Source organism: Hyperolius riggenbachi, chromosome 7 (assembly GCF_040937935.1).
Source record: "Hyperolius riggenbachi isolate aHypRig1 chromosome 7, aHypRig1.pri, whole genome shotgun sequence".
Classification (NCBI taxonomy): domain Eukaryota; kingdom Metazoa; phylum Chordata; class Amphibia; order Anura; family Hyperoliidae; genus Hyperolius; species Hyperolius riggenbachi.
Genome location: NC_090652.1, coordinates 21,207,735 through 21,228,029, shown reverse-complemented (window position 1 = coordinate 21,228,029; position 20,295 = coordinate 21,207,735). Strand labels below are relative to the sequence as shown.

The window sequence follows — 20,295 nt, the reverse complement described above, 5'->3', positions numbered from 1 at the left end:
GGCCCTCGATGGTTTGCTGGAACAGGGAGCGGCAGCCTTGGACCAGCAGGAGCGGCAACCAGCTGCGCAGTCCACCTCTGAGGGGGAGGAGGAGGAGGACTTGGTGGAGGTCCCTGACCTGGCTGCTGATGAGGGGGATCAGCACAGCGCAGCTGAGTTGGTGCGGGGGTGGAGAGAGGATGAGGCGGCAGAGGAGGAGGATGAGGACAGCACTGACGTCGATGTGCCAGCAGACGTGGCCCGCCTCTTCCCAATGGCAGCGCACATGCTGGCGTGCCTGCGCAGGGACCCCAGGGTGATCCAGATGAAGCAGAGGGAGGACATCTGGATCAGCATGATGTTGGACCCACGCCTCAAGGGGAAGTTGAGCCAGTTCCTGCCGCCTGCAGGAGGAGACCCAGCGCAACAAATAAGGAGCTTGCAGCAGGCCCTTGTTGAGCGCTTGGAGGAAGCCTTCCCCCAGCCTTCCACCCCCACTGTCCAGCAGCCAGCACAGAGGCAGCAGCAGGTGCCTGCATCCAGCAGCAGCAAGCGCCCCACAGACCTGCTGTCTCTCAGCCACGAGCTCTACAGGACTGTAGAGGCTCCGGCAGCAGTGACTAGAGAGGAGATGCATGCAGCAGCATCCTCCTCCGGTCACAGCCAGCGCCTGACCCGCATGGTGGCTGACTACATGGGGTCGTACAGCGGGCTTGACAGCGATGCCCCTGTTGATCCCATGGAGTATTGGGTCAAGCGCATGGAGATCTGGAGCGAGCTAGCGCAGTACGCCCTGGAAGTGCTGTCCTGCCCCCCTTCCAGCGTGCTGTCCGAGCGCTGCTTCAGTGCAGCTGGTGGCGTGGTCACCGAGAAACGCTCACGTCTGTCTCACAAGTCTGTGGACAGACTGACGTTTCTCAAGATGAACCAGGCGTGGGTGGAAGGCGAGTTCCTGGCCCCTGTTGTCGGCGAGAGGGGGACATGAACTGGCTGCCGGAACCATCGTTAATGTGCCTTACCACCCTTTACCACCTCCTGGCTCCTGCTCACTAAGCCAGCCTGGTTCACTTTGACTATTACGTCGCCTGCAGCCACACATTTTACACCTACAGTGGGCTGCTGTGTACTGCCCTTCTGCTGTCTGTCTGTGTTTCCCACTGCCAGGGTACACAGAATGACCTTCTTCTGCTGCCACTCTGCCACCAGCTATTACGTCAAACAATAGCTATATTGGTTGCAAAACCGAAACCAAACAAACCATTAAAAAAAAAAAAGGTTTAATTTTTCTGAGGTGCCCGGGTTGAAAACTGTGTTGTCCCAGTTGTGTATTGGACACAATGTGGGCTGCACGACCGCTGTCTGGGACCTCCTGTTGTGTTTATTTACGGCCCTGGTATCACCGCTAGGTACCAGGGCTATTATGTCACGCTGCCTACCTGCTGCCACACTCACACTGCTCCTCCATACCTCCTCCTGCTGCTGCTGCTGCTGTCTGTCTGTGTTTCCCACTGCCAGGGTACACAGATGATTTACCTTCTGCTGCCACTCTGCCACCAGCTATTACGTCAAACAATAGCTGCTCGCCTACTCCTCCATTCCTCCTCCTGCTGCTGCTGTCTGTCTGTGTTTCCCACTGCCAGGGTACACAGAATTACCTTCTTCTGCTGCCACTCTGCCACCAGCTATTACGTCCAAAAATAGCTAAATTGGTTGTAAAACCAAAAACCAAAAAACCATTAAAAAAAAAAAAGGTTTAATTTTTCTGAGGTGCCCGGGTTGAAAACTGTGTTGTCCCAGTTGTGTATTGGACACAATGTGGGCTGCACGACCGCTGTCTGGGACCTCCTGTTGTGTTTATTTACGGCCCTGGTATCACCGCTAGGTACCAGGGCTATTATGTCACGCTGCCTACCTGCTGCCACACTCACACTACTCCTCCATTCCTCCTGCTGCTGCTGTCTGTCTGTGTTTCCCACTGCCAGGGTACACAGAATTACCTTCTGCTGCCACACTGCCACCAGCTATTACGTCAAACAATAGCTGCTCACATAATTACTCTCCTCCATTCCTCCTCCTGCTGCTGCTGCTGTCTGTCTGTGTTTCCCACCGCCAGGGTACACAGATTTACCTTCTGCTGCCACTCTGCCACCAGCTATTACGTCAAAAAATAGCTATATATCTGTGTAATTGGTTGTAAAACCAAAACTACAAAACCATTACAAAAAAAGGTTTAATTTTTCTGAGGTGCCCGGGTTGAAAACTGTGTTGTCCCAGTTGTGTATTGGACACAATGTGGGCTGCACGACCGCTGTCTGGGACCTCCTGTTGTGTTTATTTACGGCCCTGGTATCACCGCTAGGTACCAGGGCTATTATGTCACGCTGCCTACCTGCTGCCACACTCACACTGCTCCTCCATACCTCCTCCTGCTGCTGCTGCTGCTGTCTGTCTGTGTTTCCCACTGCCAGGGTACACAGATGATTTACCTTCTGCTGCCACTCTGCCACCAGCTATTACGTCAAACAATAGCTGCTCGCCTACTCCTCCATTCCTCCTCCTGCTGCTGCTGTCTGTCTGTGTTTCCCACTGCCAGGGTACACAAAATTACCTTCTTCTGCTGCCACTCTGCCACCAGCTATTACGTCCAAAAATAGCTAAATTGGTTGTAAAACCAAAAACCAAAAAACCATTAAAAAAAAAAAAAGGTTTAATTTTTCTGAGGTGCCCGGGTTGAAAACTGTGTTGTCCCAGTTGTGTATTGGACACAATGTGGGCTGCACGACCGCTGTCTGGGACCTCCTGTTGTGTTTATTTACGGCCCTGGTATCACCGCTAGGTACCAGGGCTATTATGTCACGCTGCCTACCTGCTGCCACACTCACACTACTCCTCCATTCCTCCTGCTGCTGCTGTCTGTCTGTGTTTCCCACTGCCAGGGTACACAGAATTACCTTCTGCTGCCACACTGCCACCAGCTATTACGTCAAACAATAGCTGCTCACATAATTACTCTCCTCCATTCCTCCTCCTGCTGCTGCTGCTGTCTGTCTGTGTTTCCCACCGCCAGGGTACACAGATTTACCTTCTGCTGCCACTCTGCCACCAGCTATTACGTCAAAAAATAGCTATATATCTGTGTAATTGGTTGTAAAACCAAAACTACAAAACCATTACAAAAAAAGGTTTAATTTTTCTGAGGTGCCCGGGTTGAAAACTGTGTTGTCCCAGTTGTGTATTGGACACAATGTGGGCTGCACGACCGCTGTCTGGGACCTCCTGTTGTGTTTATTTACAGCCATGGTATCACCGCTAGGTACCAGGGCTATTATGTCACGCTGCCTGCCTCATTGACTGCATGCTGCCACACACTCATCCTCCTCCTCCTGCTGCTAAATTTACCTCCTGCTGTCTGTGTGTTTCCACTGCCAGGGAGCACATACAATGGCGCTTCCAACATGCGTGCGCCACCAGCTATTTGTTGTTACGCTCAAAAATAGCTGCATTTCTTTAAAAAAAAAAAAATGAAAAGAGAAATAAGTGACGAAGAAGACGATATAGAAGAAGATGAAGAAGAAGAAGAAGATGAAGAAGATGAAGAAGAAGATGAAGAAGATGAAGAAGAAGATGAAGAAGATGAAGAAGAAGATGAAGAAGAAGATGAAGAAGATGAAGAAGAAGATGAAGAAGAAGAAGAAGAAGAAGAAGAAGAAGATGAAGAAGATGAAGATGAAGAAGATGAAGAAGAAGATGAAGAAGATGAAGATGAAGAAGAAGATGAAGAAGATGAAGATGAAGATGAAGATGAAGAAGATGAAGAAGAAGATGAAGAAGATGAAGAAGAAGATGAAGAAGAAGAAGAAGAAGAAGAAGAAGAAGAAGATGAAGAAGAAGATGAAGAAGATGAAGATGAAGATGAAGATGAAGAAGATGAAGATGAAGAAGATGAAGAAGAAGATGAAGAAGATGAAGAAGAAGATGAAGAAGAAGAAGAAGAAGAAGAAGAAGAAGAAGAAGATGAAGAAGATGAAGAAGAAGATGAAGAAGATGAAGATGAAGAAGATGAAGAAGATGAAGAAGAAGATGAAGAAGATGAAGATGAAGAAGATGAAGAAGATGAAGATGAAGAAGATGAAGAAGAAGATGAAGAAGATGAAGAAGAAGATGAAGAAGAAGAAGAAGAAGAAGAAGAAGAAGATGAAGAAGATGAAGATGAAGAAGATGAAGATGAAGATGAAGAAGATGAAGAAGAAGATGAAGAAGATGAAGATGAAGAAGATGAAGAAGAAGATGAAGAAGATGAAGAAGAAGATGAAGAAGAAGAAGAAGAAGAAGATGAAGAAGATGAAGATGAAGAAGATGAAGAAGAAGATGAAGAAGATGAAGATGAAGAAGATGAAGAAGATGAAGAAGAAGATGAAGAAGATGAAGATGAAGAAGATGAAGAAGATGAAGATGAAGAAGATGAAGATGAAGAAGATGAAGAAGAAGAAGAAGAAGATGAAGAAGAAGAAGAAGATATAGAAGAAGAAGAAGAAGATATAGAAGATAAAGAAGAAGAAGAAGAAGAAGTATATACAGTACTGAACAAAATTCTGGACACAACTTCTCTTTTCACCTTTTTTTTTTTTAAAGGAACATCCCCACATAATCACTTGCTGTTGTCACTTGGAAAAAAATATGTTTCTTGCATCATTAACCCTCAAAACAAGTGTTGGGAAGCTATTTAAGGCCAATTCGAATAGTCAGCTCGAATAGTTAGCTCGAATACCGACTCAAATAGTGAGCTCGAAGTCCGAGGTCGAATCGAATAGTAAAAATTATTCGACTCGAATATTCGACTGACCTCGAATAATTTACTATTCGAATTCGACCAAACTCGAATTTTAAAAAGGGGTATTTGAGCATCACTAATAGCAGCACAATACCCTTTAAACAAAAACAAAAAAAAAACATTTCCTTGTTGCAGCTGAAACAAATCCTAAAATAAATCTGCACGGTTTCTACTTCCTGATTCATGGGAGCAGACATATTGTTAACATCCTGTGCTTTCAAATGGGCTTACCTGCTTATCTGCCATAGGCAGTCATGTGACACGGGGGGGGGGGATCAAATTATGACACGTGATTAGACACCAATGAGGGGGAAATACACAGGCCAAACTCTCTAAATACATGGGCCCGTTTCCACTTGTGCTGTGGGAATCGCCGCGGTAAAAATTTGCATGCGGGTGTATGCGAATTCGCATGAATGATGCTGTGTGCGAATTTAACCATGGCAGTGCTTGTGTGCTTTTCCATTTATTTCACCCGCATAGCGGTATGCGAATTCTGATGGCTCTGCCATGCAAATTTTAATCGCGGACGAAAACGCTCAGAAATCCTGACAAGTGGAAACAGTCCCATCCACTTGTATTGGCTATGCGAATTCGCATGCGGCAAACACATGCAAATTCGCGATAGTGGAGATGGGCCCACAGGGTGCATTTCTGTTATGTTTTCCTTGTGTCCTGTGCAAGAGTTCAGGTCCACTTTAATTGGGAAAACTGATGAACAAAACAAGAAGCTTGGGGTCAGCAGACGCCAGTCAGCCAATCAGGTGTACTGTCATACACCCTTTGCCTGCTGTACCAAATCTAGCAGGAATTACATAAATTAGCATTCAGGTGGGAGGCTTCGGTTGGACGCAAACGTGTATTGCATCTGTTACAGGGATGCCCCGTGTAGGCACCTCTCCCACACGGTCCCCTCCCTAACCACTCACCTGTCAACCGCATCCTGGAAGCTGCAAAAAAGAAATTTAAAATCACACACATTGGTTCGCATGAGAGCCGGGGGCCCCAATCTCTCTCACTGGCTGGGGCCCCCAAACCACCATGCGATACCTAAAGGGAAGTGCGGGTGGGCCCTGGACCTCTCACTGGAAGTGAGCAAATTTGTGTGTGTTGCAGACAGTTAGCATTCAGTGCAGAGGCAGTGGGGGTGAATTCCCTGGACGTGGGAGGTCCAGGGCTCACCCGCACTTCCCTCTGGGTATCACATGGTGGTTTGGGGACTTCAACCAGTGAGAGAGACTGGGGCCCCCGGCTCTTGTGCAAGCCAATGTGTGTGATTTTGAACAAAACAAGAAGCTTGTTGCAAACAAGAAATCCTTCAGATAAACAGCTGTAACCACCAGTAACAACCCACAGCTCCATTCATCTCCATCTAGAAGAAAACCCCTCCTATTCTTCATGCAAACTGATTCTTCCTCTACTTGATGATCTTATTATTAGCTTTGAGATAAGAAAGAGAGACACTTTGAAGACACACTCGTGACACACTTTGAGCCACACCCCTGCCACACCCTAGTCCATACCTCCCAACTTTTGATAAAGACGGGAACTTTAAAGGATACCACAACTGACTTGTGGCATAATGAGATAGACATGGGTATGTACAGTGCCTAGCACACAAATAACTATGCTGTGTTCCATTTTTTCTTTCTCTGTCTGAAAGAGGTAAATATTAGGTATGTAAGTGGCTGACTCAGTCCTGACTCAGACAGGAAGTGACTACAGTGTGACCTTCACTGATAAGAAATTCCAACTATAAAACACTTTTCTAGAAGAAAATGGCTTCTGAGAGCAAGAAAGAGATAAAAAGGGCGAAATTCTTATCAGTGAGGGTCACACTGTAGTCACTTCCTGTCTGAGTCAGGACTGAGTCAGCCACTTACATACCTGATATTTACCTCTTTCAGGCAGAGAAAGAAAAAAAGGAACACAGCATAGTTATTTGTGTGCTAGGCACTGTACATACCCATGTCTATCTCATTATGCCACATGTCAGTTGTGGTATCCTTTAAGACATGCCCCTGCCACAGGCCCAGATTTACCTCACAGGACCCTATAGGCACAGATGCCCTGGCACCTTATGCTGGGCATACACTGCTCGACATTACTTCCCTTGCCCATCACAGGTAGCTACAGGTGCCCCTTAGTATTAGGTAGCCAGACGTACCCTCAGTATTAACCTCCTTAGCGGTATGGACGCATTATTGCGTCCATTACCGCCGGAGGACGCCGCTCAGGCCCCGCTGGGCCGATTTTCATATTTTTTTTTTTAAACACGATGCAAGCACTTTGCTTGCTGCATGTTGTATACGATCGCCGCCGATGCGCCGCTACCCGCCGCGTAAGGGCCTCCCCCCCTCCCGAGACCCCTGCGCAGCCTGGCCAATCAGTGCCAGGCAGCGCTGAGGGGTGGATCACGATCATCGCCATGGCGACGGGGGAAGCCCTAAAGGAAATCCCGTTCAAGAACGGGATTTCCTTATGGCTATCAGCGCCGGCGGCGATCGGAGGGGTGGGAGGGATGCGGAAGGGAGGGGGGCATCATGTAGCTAGCGCTAGGCTAGCTACATTTATTTATTTATTTATTTATTCTATTTATAAAGCGCCAACATATTACGCAGCGCTGAACATTAATTTAGATAATGATTGAAAAAAAAAAATATAAAAAAAATAGCGCTGCGCTGCCCCCTGGCGATCTTTAATAGAACGCCAGGGAGGTTAAGTAGCTAGAGGTGCCCCTGACTGAAATGAGATCTCTCAAGCAGAGTGAGTAAACCTCTCATTTACACTCTGCTTGGGACTCTGCATAGGGAAGTAGGGAGGGAGGCGCTCGGGGGGAGGAGTGAGCCCCCTTTCCACCATCAGGTGCCTTTAGGCTCATGCCTACAGTCCCTTATAATAAATCCAGTCCTGCCCTGCCACATCCCTACTCACGCCCCTGGCACACCCCCTAGCCATGCATACCACTAAAATGTAATAAGCAAAAGATGTAATTTTACAATTTAAATCACACTTGTTCTTTCTGTCATCACTAGTTTTTCTTCATATTAACATTTGAAATTACAAAATATATAAATTTAAAGGATGGGAATAATGTTCAATCAAAGGAAACCTGTAGTGAGAGGGATATAGAGGCTGGCATGTTTATTTCCTTTTAAGCAATAACATTTGCCAGGCTGTCATCCTGGTCATGTATTTCTAATACATTTAGCCATAGACCCTGAACAAGCATGCAGTAGAGCAGGTGACTCAGCTGGATCAGGTTTTACTGGATTAGCCATGTGCTTGTTCCAGGGTTTTGACTCAGACACTACTTGTGCCAGAAGGTCAACAGGGCTGCCAGGCAGCTGGCATTGTTTACAAGGAAAACAAAATGGCAGCCTCCATATCCCTCTCACCTTGGGTTCCCTTTAAACAATCTGTATACAGATCTGTACATCAGTCCTGTAAGAGGGACAAATGAGGAGGAAAGAGGGACTGGGGTCCCAAAGAGGGACTGTCCCTCTGAAAGAAGGACAGTATGGGTATACAGGGTGAATGTATCAACAAGAGAGTGGGGCGTGGTCATGGGTGTGGCAAAATAATGTACAATAAATAACCCGCACACCAGGCTTGAATGATGAAAAGATCAAATTGTATTGAGCAACAAAACATAAAAATTGAAATGCAAAAAACAATGCATAGCATGGGTGATACAGTCAATTCACATCATTTGAGCTTAGAGGCGTGGCAGGGGCGTGGCTTAAGTGTCTCTCATTCTTATCTCAAGTTGGGAGGTATCCTGAGGAGGACATGGGAAATCTCTGGAGAATCCAGAGGCCTCTCCCTACTGAGGTAAGTATGTGAATTTTTTTTTTTTAAGTCACAGGTTGGCTTAAAAATGTATAAAATGTTTATGCAGAATTTGGTATATGTAGACAAGAAGAGATACAGAACATTCATACTGTATCATGCTTTTCTCCTGGCAGACTCAAAGCGTGCTCTATAGGCAGTGTTAAGGTCTCCTTACTGAATAGGTGCTGAATTACAACAGGAAGAGTCCAGATAGATTCAATCCCAGGTCTCCTGCGTCAGAGCCCTTCACCAGTACACTGTAAATTGTACATTTTACAGAGTTTAAAAAATATTTTTTCTTAGAATTTTTCAAAATCAATTTTCTCAAAAAGATCCTTTTGAGAATTTTTTTTAACTTGCTCCCACATAATCAAATTTCACATTTTCGCTTAATTTAATGTAATCGCAAAATTACAGAATGCAATTACGGTTATGTGCAAAATTACCAGTAATTGCAAATTTGCCATAATTTTGACAGAGATGCCCAACTAAACTGAGCACAATGCATGATATGGAACTGCTGTTTGGAATACATGAATTTTGTCATAGCTTCTGCCTGAAAAAACTGTACAAGTAGACCAGCCATGTCCACCTTTCGGTTTCACACAACGCTGAATCTTCTCTCGCTTTTTTTCTGCAGGTTCAGGTCTGGATGTAGTGGCCCCCATAACTCACGATGCTTTAATTGGATCAACCACTCTCCTCCCCTGCTCATTCAATGTAGACAATCCACCCATAAACCTCCAATTTTTGGCCATACTGTGGTATTACAGAGAGAAAGAGTTAATCAGGTATGACAACAAAGAGAAATTTTCTACTCCAAGGATGTCCATTGATGAACGAGAGACTAGACAAGGCAACGCATCACTGACCATTCACAATATGACTAGCGCTGATCAGGGGACCTACAAGTGTGTCATCATCTACAGTCCCTCCAGCAAATCGAAGGAAATCCAGCTAAATATTCTAGGTAAGATACATGATGCACACATGAAGACTTCTAAGGTAGTGTTGGGCGAACAGTGTTCGCCACTGTTCGGGTTCTGCAGAACATCACCCTGTTCGGGTGATGTTCGAGTTCGGCCGAACACCTGACGGTGCTCGGCCAAACCGTTCGGCCATATGGCCGAACTAAGAGCGCATGGCCGAACGTTCCCCGAACGTTCGGCTAGCGCTGTGATTGGCCGAACGGGTCACGTGGTTCGGACCCGAACGCGCTCTGATTGGCCGAACTGTCACGTGGTTCGGGTAAATAAATACCCGAACCACGTCATATCTCCGCCATTTGTCTGTGGGTTTAGCTTTGGGTAGGCAGGCAGGGTAGTTCGCGCTCCAGCCACGCTAGCCAGGGTCCCCCCCAGTCATTGTGTGTCGCTGCTGGGAATAGTAGTACACCGCTCGCTCAGCATTCTGTTTACTGCCACTCTGTGTACCTCGCTCAGCCACACTATATAGCATTCTGTTTACTGCCACTCTGTGTCTGCTGGGAATAGTAGTACACCGCTTGCACAGCCACACTATATAGCATTCTGTTTACTGCCACTCTGTGTACCTCGCTCAGCCACACTATATAGCATTCTGTTTACTGCCACTCTGTGTCTGCTGGGAATAGTGGTACACCGCTCGCTCAGCCACACTATATAGCATTCTGTTCACTGTTCTGTGTCTGCTTGGAATAGTGGTACACCGCTCGTTCAGCCACACTATATAGCATTCTGTGTACTGTTCTGTGTCTGCTGGGAACAGTAGTACACCGCTCGTTCAGCCACACTATATAGCATTCTGTGTACTGTTCTGTGTCTGCTGGGAACAGTAGTACACCGCTCGCTCAGCCACACTATATAGCATTCTGTTCACTGTTCTGTGTCTGCTGGGAATAGTGGTACACCGCTCGCTCAGCCACACTATATAGCATTCTGTTCACTGTTCTGTGTCTGCTGGGAATAGTGGTACACCGCTCGCTCAGCCACACTATATAGCATTCTGTTTACTGTTCTGTGTCTGCTGGGAATAGTGGTACACCGCTCGCTCATCCACACTATATAGCATTCTGTTCACTGTTCTGTGTCTGCTGGGAATAGTGGTACACCGCTCGCTCAGCCACACTATATAGCATTCTGTTCACTGTTCTGTGTCTGCTGGGAATAGTGGTACACCGCTCGCTCAGCCACACTATATAGCATTCTGTTTACTGCCACTCTGTGTACCTCGCTCAGCCACACTATATAGCATTGCGTACTCTGCCAGTCAGTGTGTATATTGCTGGGATCAGTAATACTCCACTCACCGTCAACCACTATATGAGCTCAACATGAGTTCCCCAGAGACCTCCGCTGTGAGCAGCACTCCCAACAACAGCAACAGCCAACGCCCCACGCAAGCTATAACATCCACCCCAGCAGCCAGTGGTCAGCAGCAGCCCTCCCCGGAGGAGAACGTTGTGTCCATCAGTCCGTCGCCAGAGCGATTAATGAGGGCTGCCATTGAGGAGATGATGGGGCCTGATGTGGAGGAGGAGGTCTGGCTCAGGCCAGCATCCCAAGTTAATGTTGAGGACGATGAGGGGTCTGTGTCTGGGGATGTTGGGGTGGCAGAGGTGGTGGGTGGGTCAGACTCAGGAGAAGAGTTGTATGATGAGGATGATGATCGGGACCATCTGTATGTGCCTCAGAGTCCGACCCCGGAAAACATGTTGTATCGTGTGTTTAGGTACTAAAATCTGCGTTCCCTCCCAGTAGTGTTGGGCGAACAGTGTTTGCCACTGTTCGGGTTCTGCAGAACATCACCCTGTTCGGGGTGACTATATAGCAGACTATATAGCATTGTGTTTAATGCCACTCTGTGTACACGGCTCAGCCACACTATATAGCATTGTGTTTACTTCCACTCTGTGTCTGCTGGGAACAGTAGTACACCGCTCACCCGCCACTGTATAGCATTGTGCTCTGTGTCACTGCTGACAATAGTGGTACACCGCTCACCCACCACTGTATAGCATTTCTGTACTGCCACTGTACTGCTGCCAGTCAGCGTGTACTTTAAGGATAAGTGAAATGAGGAAGAAATCCGGTGAAAGAGGGAGGGGCAAGGGAAGAGGTGTTTCCCCTGACGGTTCACGTACAGGCCACAGGGGAGCACCCAAGAAAACCCACTCAATACTGCCCATGTTGTCCAGGACAACAACCCTCACAGATCCAAAAGAACAGGACCAGATAATTACTTGGATGACCTCTCAAGCGTCCAGCAGTGGGTTAAGCAGCACCAGCACATCACGCACGAGGTCCGAGTCCTCAGCCAGTTAAAGTCTGGGCTTTCTTTGAAGACTGCACTGAGGATGTTACCATGGCGATTTGCAAGGTGTGCAAGACCCGCCTGAGCAGGGGGAAAAGTATTAACAACCTCTCCACCACCAGCATGAGCCGCCACATTCTATCCAAACATCCCACTCTGTGGGCAAACGCGGCAGGACAGGGTACCACCAGCAACACTGCCTCCCTTGGGTTCACCAGACTCACCACCAGACCCGCCTCAGCAGCAGCAGTAGCCCAGCCATTGCGTGGTTCACAACATTCACAAACATCAGACGATGCTGACACTGTCACTTTCCGGACTAGTGCTCTTGAGGTCTCCCAGTGTTCATCAAACACAACAACCAACAGCCCTTCGGTGTGCAGCGCTACGGTTGAGTTGTCTGTTTCTGAGATGTTTGAGCACAAGAGGAAATTGCCAGCAAATGACCCCCGGGCCGTGGCAGTAACAGCCAGCCAGCATAGCCAAGCTTCTGGCCTGCGAAATGCTGCCATATCGAGTGGTGGAGACAAACAGCTTCAAGGGCATGATGTCAGTGGCCATCCCACGTTACGTGGTTCCCAGCCGCTACCACTTTGCGCGCTCTGCAGTGCCTGAGTTGCATGAGCACGTGGTCAGCTAAATAACCCGAAGCTTGAAGAATGCCGTTGCCTGCAAGGTTCACCTCACCACTGACACCTGGACGAGTGCGTTCGGCCAGGGTCGATACATCTCCCTTACCGCGCACTGGGTGAACCTTGTGGAGCCTGGCAGCGATTCCTCACCTGCTACGGCGCGGGTGTTGCCCACGCCGCAAACAGCTGGATAACAACAGCAGCACCTACCTCTCTGACTCCTTCTCCTCCAACGCATCTCAAAGCTGTACCTCATCCGGAAATGCTAACCCAGCACCAGCAGCAGTAGGATCGTGGAAGCAGTGCAGCACAGCTGTTGGCATGCGTCAGCAAGCGTTGCTGAAGCTGATCTGCCTTGGGGATAAGCAGCACACAGGGGAGGAAATTTGGAGGGGAATAAAGGAACAGACGGATTTGTGGCTGGCACCGCTGGACCTGAAACCGGGCATGAAGCTAGACACCTGGCACGAACTGGCAATGTACGCAATAGAGGTGCTGGCTTGCCCGGCAGCCAGCGTTATGTCGGAACGCTGTTTCAGTGCTGCCGGAGGCATCATCACAGATCGGCGTATCCGCCTCTCCACAGAAAATGCAGACCGTCTGACTCAAATTAAAATGAATCAATCCTGGATTGGAAACGACTACGCAACACTCCTGGACCCCAACCAAGTAACATGACCGATGAACATCTGGGATGGTTTAGCGTTTCCGGTCCCTGTTTATTGAACCTCTCATCTGTATTACATTTATGACTGCATGGCGGCAAAAAGCATTGCTGCTATATCCGCACGCTTTTTGTCCTCATGCAAGGCCTGGGTTGTTGTGTCTCACAAAGCGTGGCCTTCTCCTCCTGCGCCTCCTCCTGTTCCATCACGTGTGCTGCTGCTGCTGCTGCTGCTGGGTTAGCGTTGCCGCGTGGTCCCTGTTTATTGAACCTCTTATCTTTATTACATTTATGACTACATGGCGGTACAAAGCATGCTATCCGCACGCTTTTTGTCCTCATGCAAGGCCTGGGTTGTTGTGTCTCACAAAGCGTGGCCTTCTCCTCCTGCGCCTCCTCCTGTTCCATCACGTGTGCTGCTGCTGGGTTAGCGTTGCCGCGTGGTCCCTGTTTATTGAACCACTTATCTTTATTACATTTATGACTGCATGGTGGTACAAAGCATGCTATCCGCACGCTTCTTGTCCTCATGCAAGGCCTGGGTTGTTGTGTCTCAAAGCGTGGCCTTCTCCTCCTGCGCCACCCTCCTCCTGTTCCATCACGTGTGCTGCTGCTGGGTTAGCATTACCGGTCCCTTTTCCTGGAACCTCTTATATGTATTACATTTATGACTGCATGCCGACAAAAAGCATGTTACCTGTGCAAAGAAAACAGACATTTCCCGCATTTAAAAGACAGTTTTCCCTTTGAAACTTTAAAATCGATTTTCTCAAAAACTATAAGCTCTTTTTGCTAAATTTTTTTTTCCTCTTGTACCCACTCCCAAGGTGCACATACCCTGTAAATTTGGGGTATGTAGCATATAAGGAGGCTTTACAAAGCACAAAAGTTCGGGTCCCCATTGACTTCCATTATGTTCGGAGTTCGGGTCGAACACCCGAACATCGCGGCCATGTTCGGCCTGTTCGGCCCGAACCCGAACATCTAGATGTTCGCCCAACACTATTCTAAGGTATATTTTTAATTGGAGTTATGTCTTATTCTCCAAGTTTCCCCGATTGCAATATTTTTTGTATTTTCTTATCCTCCTTTGCAGGCTTGCTAAAATGGCAAAACTTCAGGCAGAATTCAGGCCTATCAGCAGTATCATGGCTGGCATTTTATACTTATCTTAAGCTGAACTAAAAGTGAAAACAAGCTGATCAACTAATGGCTAGAGATGGCCCGAATGGTTCCAGGCAAACTTCCGGTGGTTCGCATTCGCAAGCGAAGGCTAACTTTTGCGGAAGTTCGATTCGCCCCCATAGTGCACCATTAGGGTTAACTTTGACCCTCTACATCACAGTCAGCAGGCATATTGTAGCCAATCAGGCTACACTCACTCCTGGAGCCACTCCCCCCTGTATATAAGGCAGGCTCCGCCGGCCATTACACTCACTCGTGTGCCTGCTATAGTGAGAGTAGGGTGAGCTGCTGCAGACTGTTTCTCCGCATCTGTCTCCTGTCTCTGTCCCTGATCTGTCTGTCTGTTGCCGACCTGGCTTGGCCGACCTCGAGAGCTGTCTCCTCTGTCAAGAGATAGCTCACAGACCTGTGGGTGACATCCTTCCTTGGTGTCACTCACACTCTGTCCTTCCTACTCCTAGCCTGACCCCTCCCTCGGGAGAATCTCAGTCCTCAAAGTATTACTGTTGCACCAAAACACTCTTTTACTCAGGTGTCCAGAGGTTAGAGATATATCTGATTATCGGTGATACTGCAGATCATCAATAATCGGGTATATATCTGTATTCTCGGTGATACTGCAGATCACCGGTAATCAGTCCCTCTCTGTGTTACACCGATCATTACAGAACGCCAGACCCAAAAATGCAAATGGACGCACACACCGACCGTCTGGGCGCACTTACCACTTTGGTGGATACCATCAACCAAGTGCTGGGTAATCACCAGGCGTTAATTGACACTTTGTCCGGGTCTTTACAAACCCTCCAGACGGCTGTGGATGAAGTGCGATCTCCTCCTAGCACAGACATACGTATGCCTGTACCTGAAAAATTTTCTGGTCACAGATCTGATTTCTGAAATTTTAGGAGTAGAGTGTTATCATACTTTGAGTTGAGACCTAGATCTTCAGGAACTATGGCCCAAAGGGTCACATTTATTAAGACTTTGTTATCAGGCGATTCTCAGACCTGGGCGTACAGTCTACCCGCTGGAGACTTAGCCCTAACCTCTGTAGATGAATTTTTTAAAGCCATGGCAATAATATACGACGATCCAGACATTGCCTCGACTTCTGAGCGGAAGCTCAAGTTGTTACGTCAAGGCAAGAGTCCGGTCGAGGAGTATGCTGAAGGTGGTCAGTATCAGCCAGGTGGGGCACCTTTGCCCTGTTAGATTGTTTCTTATCAGGGTTGTCTGATGAGGTCTCTGATCTTATTTTAAGCCAGCCTGAACCTAAGACCATTGATGAGGCCATTTCATCGGCCATCAGGATCGACCGTAGGCTACGCTATCAGAGACAGACCCAGGGTAGAAACCATGTAAGAATGGTGTCCTACGCTGCACCTCCTGTGACTCCACCTCCTCCCGTTTCGCCTCCACCCGAGCCAATGCAGATTGGCCGGTCAAAGTTGTCTCAAGTCGAGCGGAGACACAGAATTTCAGAGCAGTTATGTCTTTATTGTGCAGAGGGGGGTCATAGAGTACAGAATTGCCCTAAGAAATCGGGAAACGCTACTGCCTAGGAGTAGTTGGGGGAAATACCCTAGGCGTACAACTTTTACCCCTAGAGGATAAAAGGTTGCTTCTTCCTTGTACGATTACATGGGAAGATAAATCTGAAGTCACTGAGGCCTTCGTTGACTCGGGCTCAGCGGCTAATTTTATGGATTACGAATTTGCAAAGAAATTGGGTATTCCGCTCACCCCAGTAACACCACCTATCCAAATTACGGCAGTGGATGATTCCCCCCTGCAACGTAACCGTCCTCTGTCTCAGACACCAGAGGTGGGAGTCACTATAGGGGTGCTGCATAGGGAGAAGTTGCATTTTTTATGTTACACATGACAACCTCCACCATCATCCTTGGCATGCCTTGGTTACACCTTCACTCCCCTCAGATTAATTGGGCCACTGGTCAGCTAACAAGCTGGTCAGCCCATTGCTTTCATCATTGTTTAGTGAAGGTGACCTTGGGTCAGACCAGGATTCATGAGGAGGGTGTACCGGAACAATATTCTGAATTTTCAGATGTGTTTTGTCCCAAAGCTGCAGATAAACTACCTCCACATCGCCCTTTCGATTGCCTCATCGATCTCCGATCTGGTTGTATGCCCCCTAGAGGTCATCTCTACAATTTGTCTGGGCCGGAAAAAGTGGCCATGCGAGAATACATCCGTGAAAACTTAGCTAAGGGTTTCATTCGCCCTTCCCGGTCGCCTGCCGGAGCAGGTTTTTTTTTGTAAAGAAAAAAGACGGAGGCCTTCGGCCATGCATTAATTACCGGGGCCTGAATAAAATCACAGTAAAACATCGCTATCCATTGCCTTTGATAGACGATTTATTCACTCAGGTCACCAATGCTAAGATTTTCTCGAAATTGGATTTGTGGGGTGCATACAACCTGGTGCGGATCAGAGAGGGCGATGAGTGGAAGACGGCCTTTAACACACCCGATGGGCATTACGAGTACCTGGTGATGCCCTTCGGGTTGTGTAACGCCCCGGCCGTCTTTCAGGAACTCATTAATGAAGTATTCAGGGAGGTGTTGGGTAAATTTGTCCTGGTATATCTGGATGATATACTAATCTTCTCAGATAACCTCTCTGAGCACAGGGCTCATGTCAAATTTGTGCTGCACAAGCTAAGACAGAACATGCTTTATGCTAAATTGGAGAAATGCATTTTTGAGGTAACATCTGTCACTTTTCTGGGGTACATAATTTCCACCTCGGGCCTTTCTATGGATCCTGCCAAAGTCTCTGCTGTCCTGGAATGGCCTCAGCCAGTAGGGCTAAAATCTCTCCAGAGATTTTTAGGATTCACTAATTACTATAGAAGGTTCATAAAGGGGTACTCCACAGTCATAGCACCCCTCACCAGTCTCACAAAGAAAGGGGCAGATACCAACCACGGGTCCCCCGAAGCTCTGGCTGCTTTCTCCACTTTGAAAGAATTGTTTTGCTCTGCACCCATTTTGAGACACGTCAACACCTCCTATCCCTTTATTGTGGAGGTGGACGCCTCGGAGGTCGGGGTAGGGGCTGTGCTGTCTCAGCGTTCTGGGTTGCAGGGAAGATTACAACCGTGTGCCTATTTCTCTCGTAGATTTTCACCAGCAGAGAAAAACTACGATATAGGCAACAGGGAGCTCCTAGCCATTAAATTGGCCTTCGAGGTATGGCGTCATTGGCTAGAAGGAGCAGAACATACGATTACCGTTTACACTGATCATAAAAATTTGGAATACATTGAGGGGGCTAAGAGATTGAGTCCCCGTCAGGCCCGGTGGTCACTGTTTTTCTCGAGATTCAGATTTGTAATTACGTACACTCCGGGTAGTAAAAACATTAAAGCAGATGCTTTGTCCAGATGCTTTGAGCCAGAGACAACACAGCCCTCAGACCCAGAGACCTGGAAAAACTGGATGGAGACTTTAAGTCCCTTCCAGCAGGATGTCCCTGAAGGAAAACCTGAAGGGGTGATGTTTGTACCACTGCCATTTCGTCTCCAGATCTTGCAGATGTTCCACTCCCACAAAAATGCTGGACATCCTGGGGCCGCCAGAACACAGGACCTTGTTGCTAGGTGTGCTTGGTGGCCTTCATTGGCAACTGACTGCAAGGAGTATGTTAGAGAGTGTGCAGTGTGTGCAAAAAGCAAACCCTCCCGTCTGGCACCTGTGGGAACGTTGCAGCCTTTGTCCACCCCGAGTGAACCATGGACCCATTTGTCCATGGATTTTGTGGGCGAGCTTCCGAGGTCTGGGGGCATGTCGGTCATTTGGGTGGTAGTCGACCGTTTCAGTAAAATGGCCCATTTTGTGCCCCTGAAAGGACTCCCCTCGGCCCAGGAGTTGGCCGATCTTTTCATCATCCACATTTTCCGGCTACATGGCATTCCGGAAAACATTGTGTCAGATCGGAGAGTCCAATTTGTTTCTAAATTTTGGAGGGCATTTTGTCATCAAATGGGCATGGAACTGTCATTTTCGTCGGGCTACCACCCACAGACCAATGGTCAGACTGAGAGAATTAATCAGTCATTGGAACAATTTCTAAGGTGTTATGTTGCGGATGCGCAAAATGATTGGGTCAAGTTCTTGCCGTTTGCAGAATTTGCACACAATAATTTGAAAAGCTCTTCCTCTGGATTTTCTCTGTTTCAGGTGGTAACTGGAAAGTTGCCTAAATTCTCCCCACTGCCAGTAGCTTCCACTCCGTTTCCAGCTTTGGAGGCTTGGCAGAAGTCATTTAAGAACATTTGGGGGATCGTGAAAAATAATTTGGAGAAGGCTTTTCAAAGTCAGAAAGGTCAAGCTGACAAGAAACGCTCCTTAGAGTGGAAGTTCCGGCCAGGAGACTTGGTCTGGGTGTCCACGCGTCATTTGACCCTGAAACAGCCCTCGCCCAAGTTAGGACCCAGATTTGTGGGCCCTTTTCCAGTAACCAGGAAGAACAACAATGTTACTTATGCCATTGATCTTCCTGCCAGCATGCGTGGTGTAAGATCCTTTCATGTGTCCCTGCTTAAGCCAGCAGTGCATGTAGGTTCCACTCCTCCTCCTCCTGTGATGGTAGATGACCAACCTGAGTACGAAGTAGAAAAGATTTTAGACTCACGTGTTGTACAGAACTCAGTGCAGTATCTAGTTCACTGGAAAGGGTATGGTATTGAGGAGAGAACATGGGTACCTGAGTGTCGCATGCATGCGGATAAATTTAGGAGGGAGTTCCACGCTTTATATCCTGAGAAACCGGGTAGGAGCTGTCCGGAGTCCACTCCTCAGGGGGGGGGGGGGGGGGGGGGTACTGTGAGAAAACGCGGAAAAGCCGCCGCGAGTACTCAGAGTAAGGCGGCTGATTCCGCGTTCAACATGGCAGCTTGCGCGCATGGACCTGCATCCACTAGCCTGACGGAGCGCTGAGAAACCGCCGCATGCCCAGTGAACAAGGCGGCGGATTCCGCGTCCGACGCGGCGGTTTGCACGCATGAGCCTACCACTAGCAGTATGACTGAACGCGGGGAAACCGCCGCATGCTCTGATAGCGGTGCGGCTGGCCCCGCGTTCAAACCAGCAGATTCATTACAACACATGTCTGGTGTGGCTGGGACTGATAGTCCACACAGGTTCAGAAGGACGCGCGCGCGCGCTGAGAGGCAGGGCCTTTATGACAGTCAGAAGGGTGTCAGCTGATCTAGCCGATCAGCTGACAATTCTATCAGGTTTCATTGGTCCAGCACTTAGGGGAGGCGCTGGAGAACGCTTGTGTATATATACTGGGTGCTGGTCATTTCTCTGGTGTCTGGCGTTGCGATCACTACGTGGTAGCACTCAGACCTTGCCAGTATCTGTGATATTATCTGTGTTATTATCTAGACCAGTTCCTGGGTGTTGATGATCAAGGACCTCACACCTTAGTCTAGGGAAAACTGTATATTATCTGTGTTATTATCTAGACCAGTTCCTGGGTGTTGATGACCAAGAACCTCACACCTCAGACTAGGAATTAGCTTTACCATCTAGTTATACTCAGACTAGTTCCAGGGTGTTGATGATCAAGGAGCTCACACACAAGACCAGGCATTGTTGATTATTTGTTATGACCTTCTGCTTTCCTGACTACTCTTCTGATGTCTGATTAGGTACTTCGTTATATCTGATACTCTGTTGCCAAACTCTGCTTGTCTTAGGATTCCGCATCTGTCTCCTGTCTCTGTCCCTGATCTGTCTGTCTGTTGCCGACCCGGCTTGGCCGACCTCGAGAGCTATCTCCTCTGTCAAGAGATAGCTCACAGACCTGTGGGTGACATCCTTCCTTGGTGTCACTCACACTCT

The 20,295-nt window shown here is 48.0% G+C and overlaps 1 gene segment (V, D, J or C); it reads left to right on the top strand.

Annotated features, from left to right (window-relative positions):
- LOC137524124 (tyrosine-protein phosphatase non-receptor type substrate 1-like) overlaps positions 1-20,295 on the top strand; it is a 112,962-nt gene that overhangs the window by 8,056 nt on the left and 84,611 nt on the right. Inside the window, 1 exon segment of the C gene segment in view lies at positions 9,285-9,614. Within this exon segment, the coding sequence occupies positions 9,285-9,614 (330 nt within the window).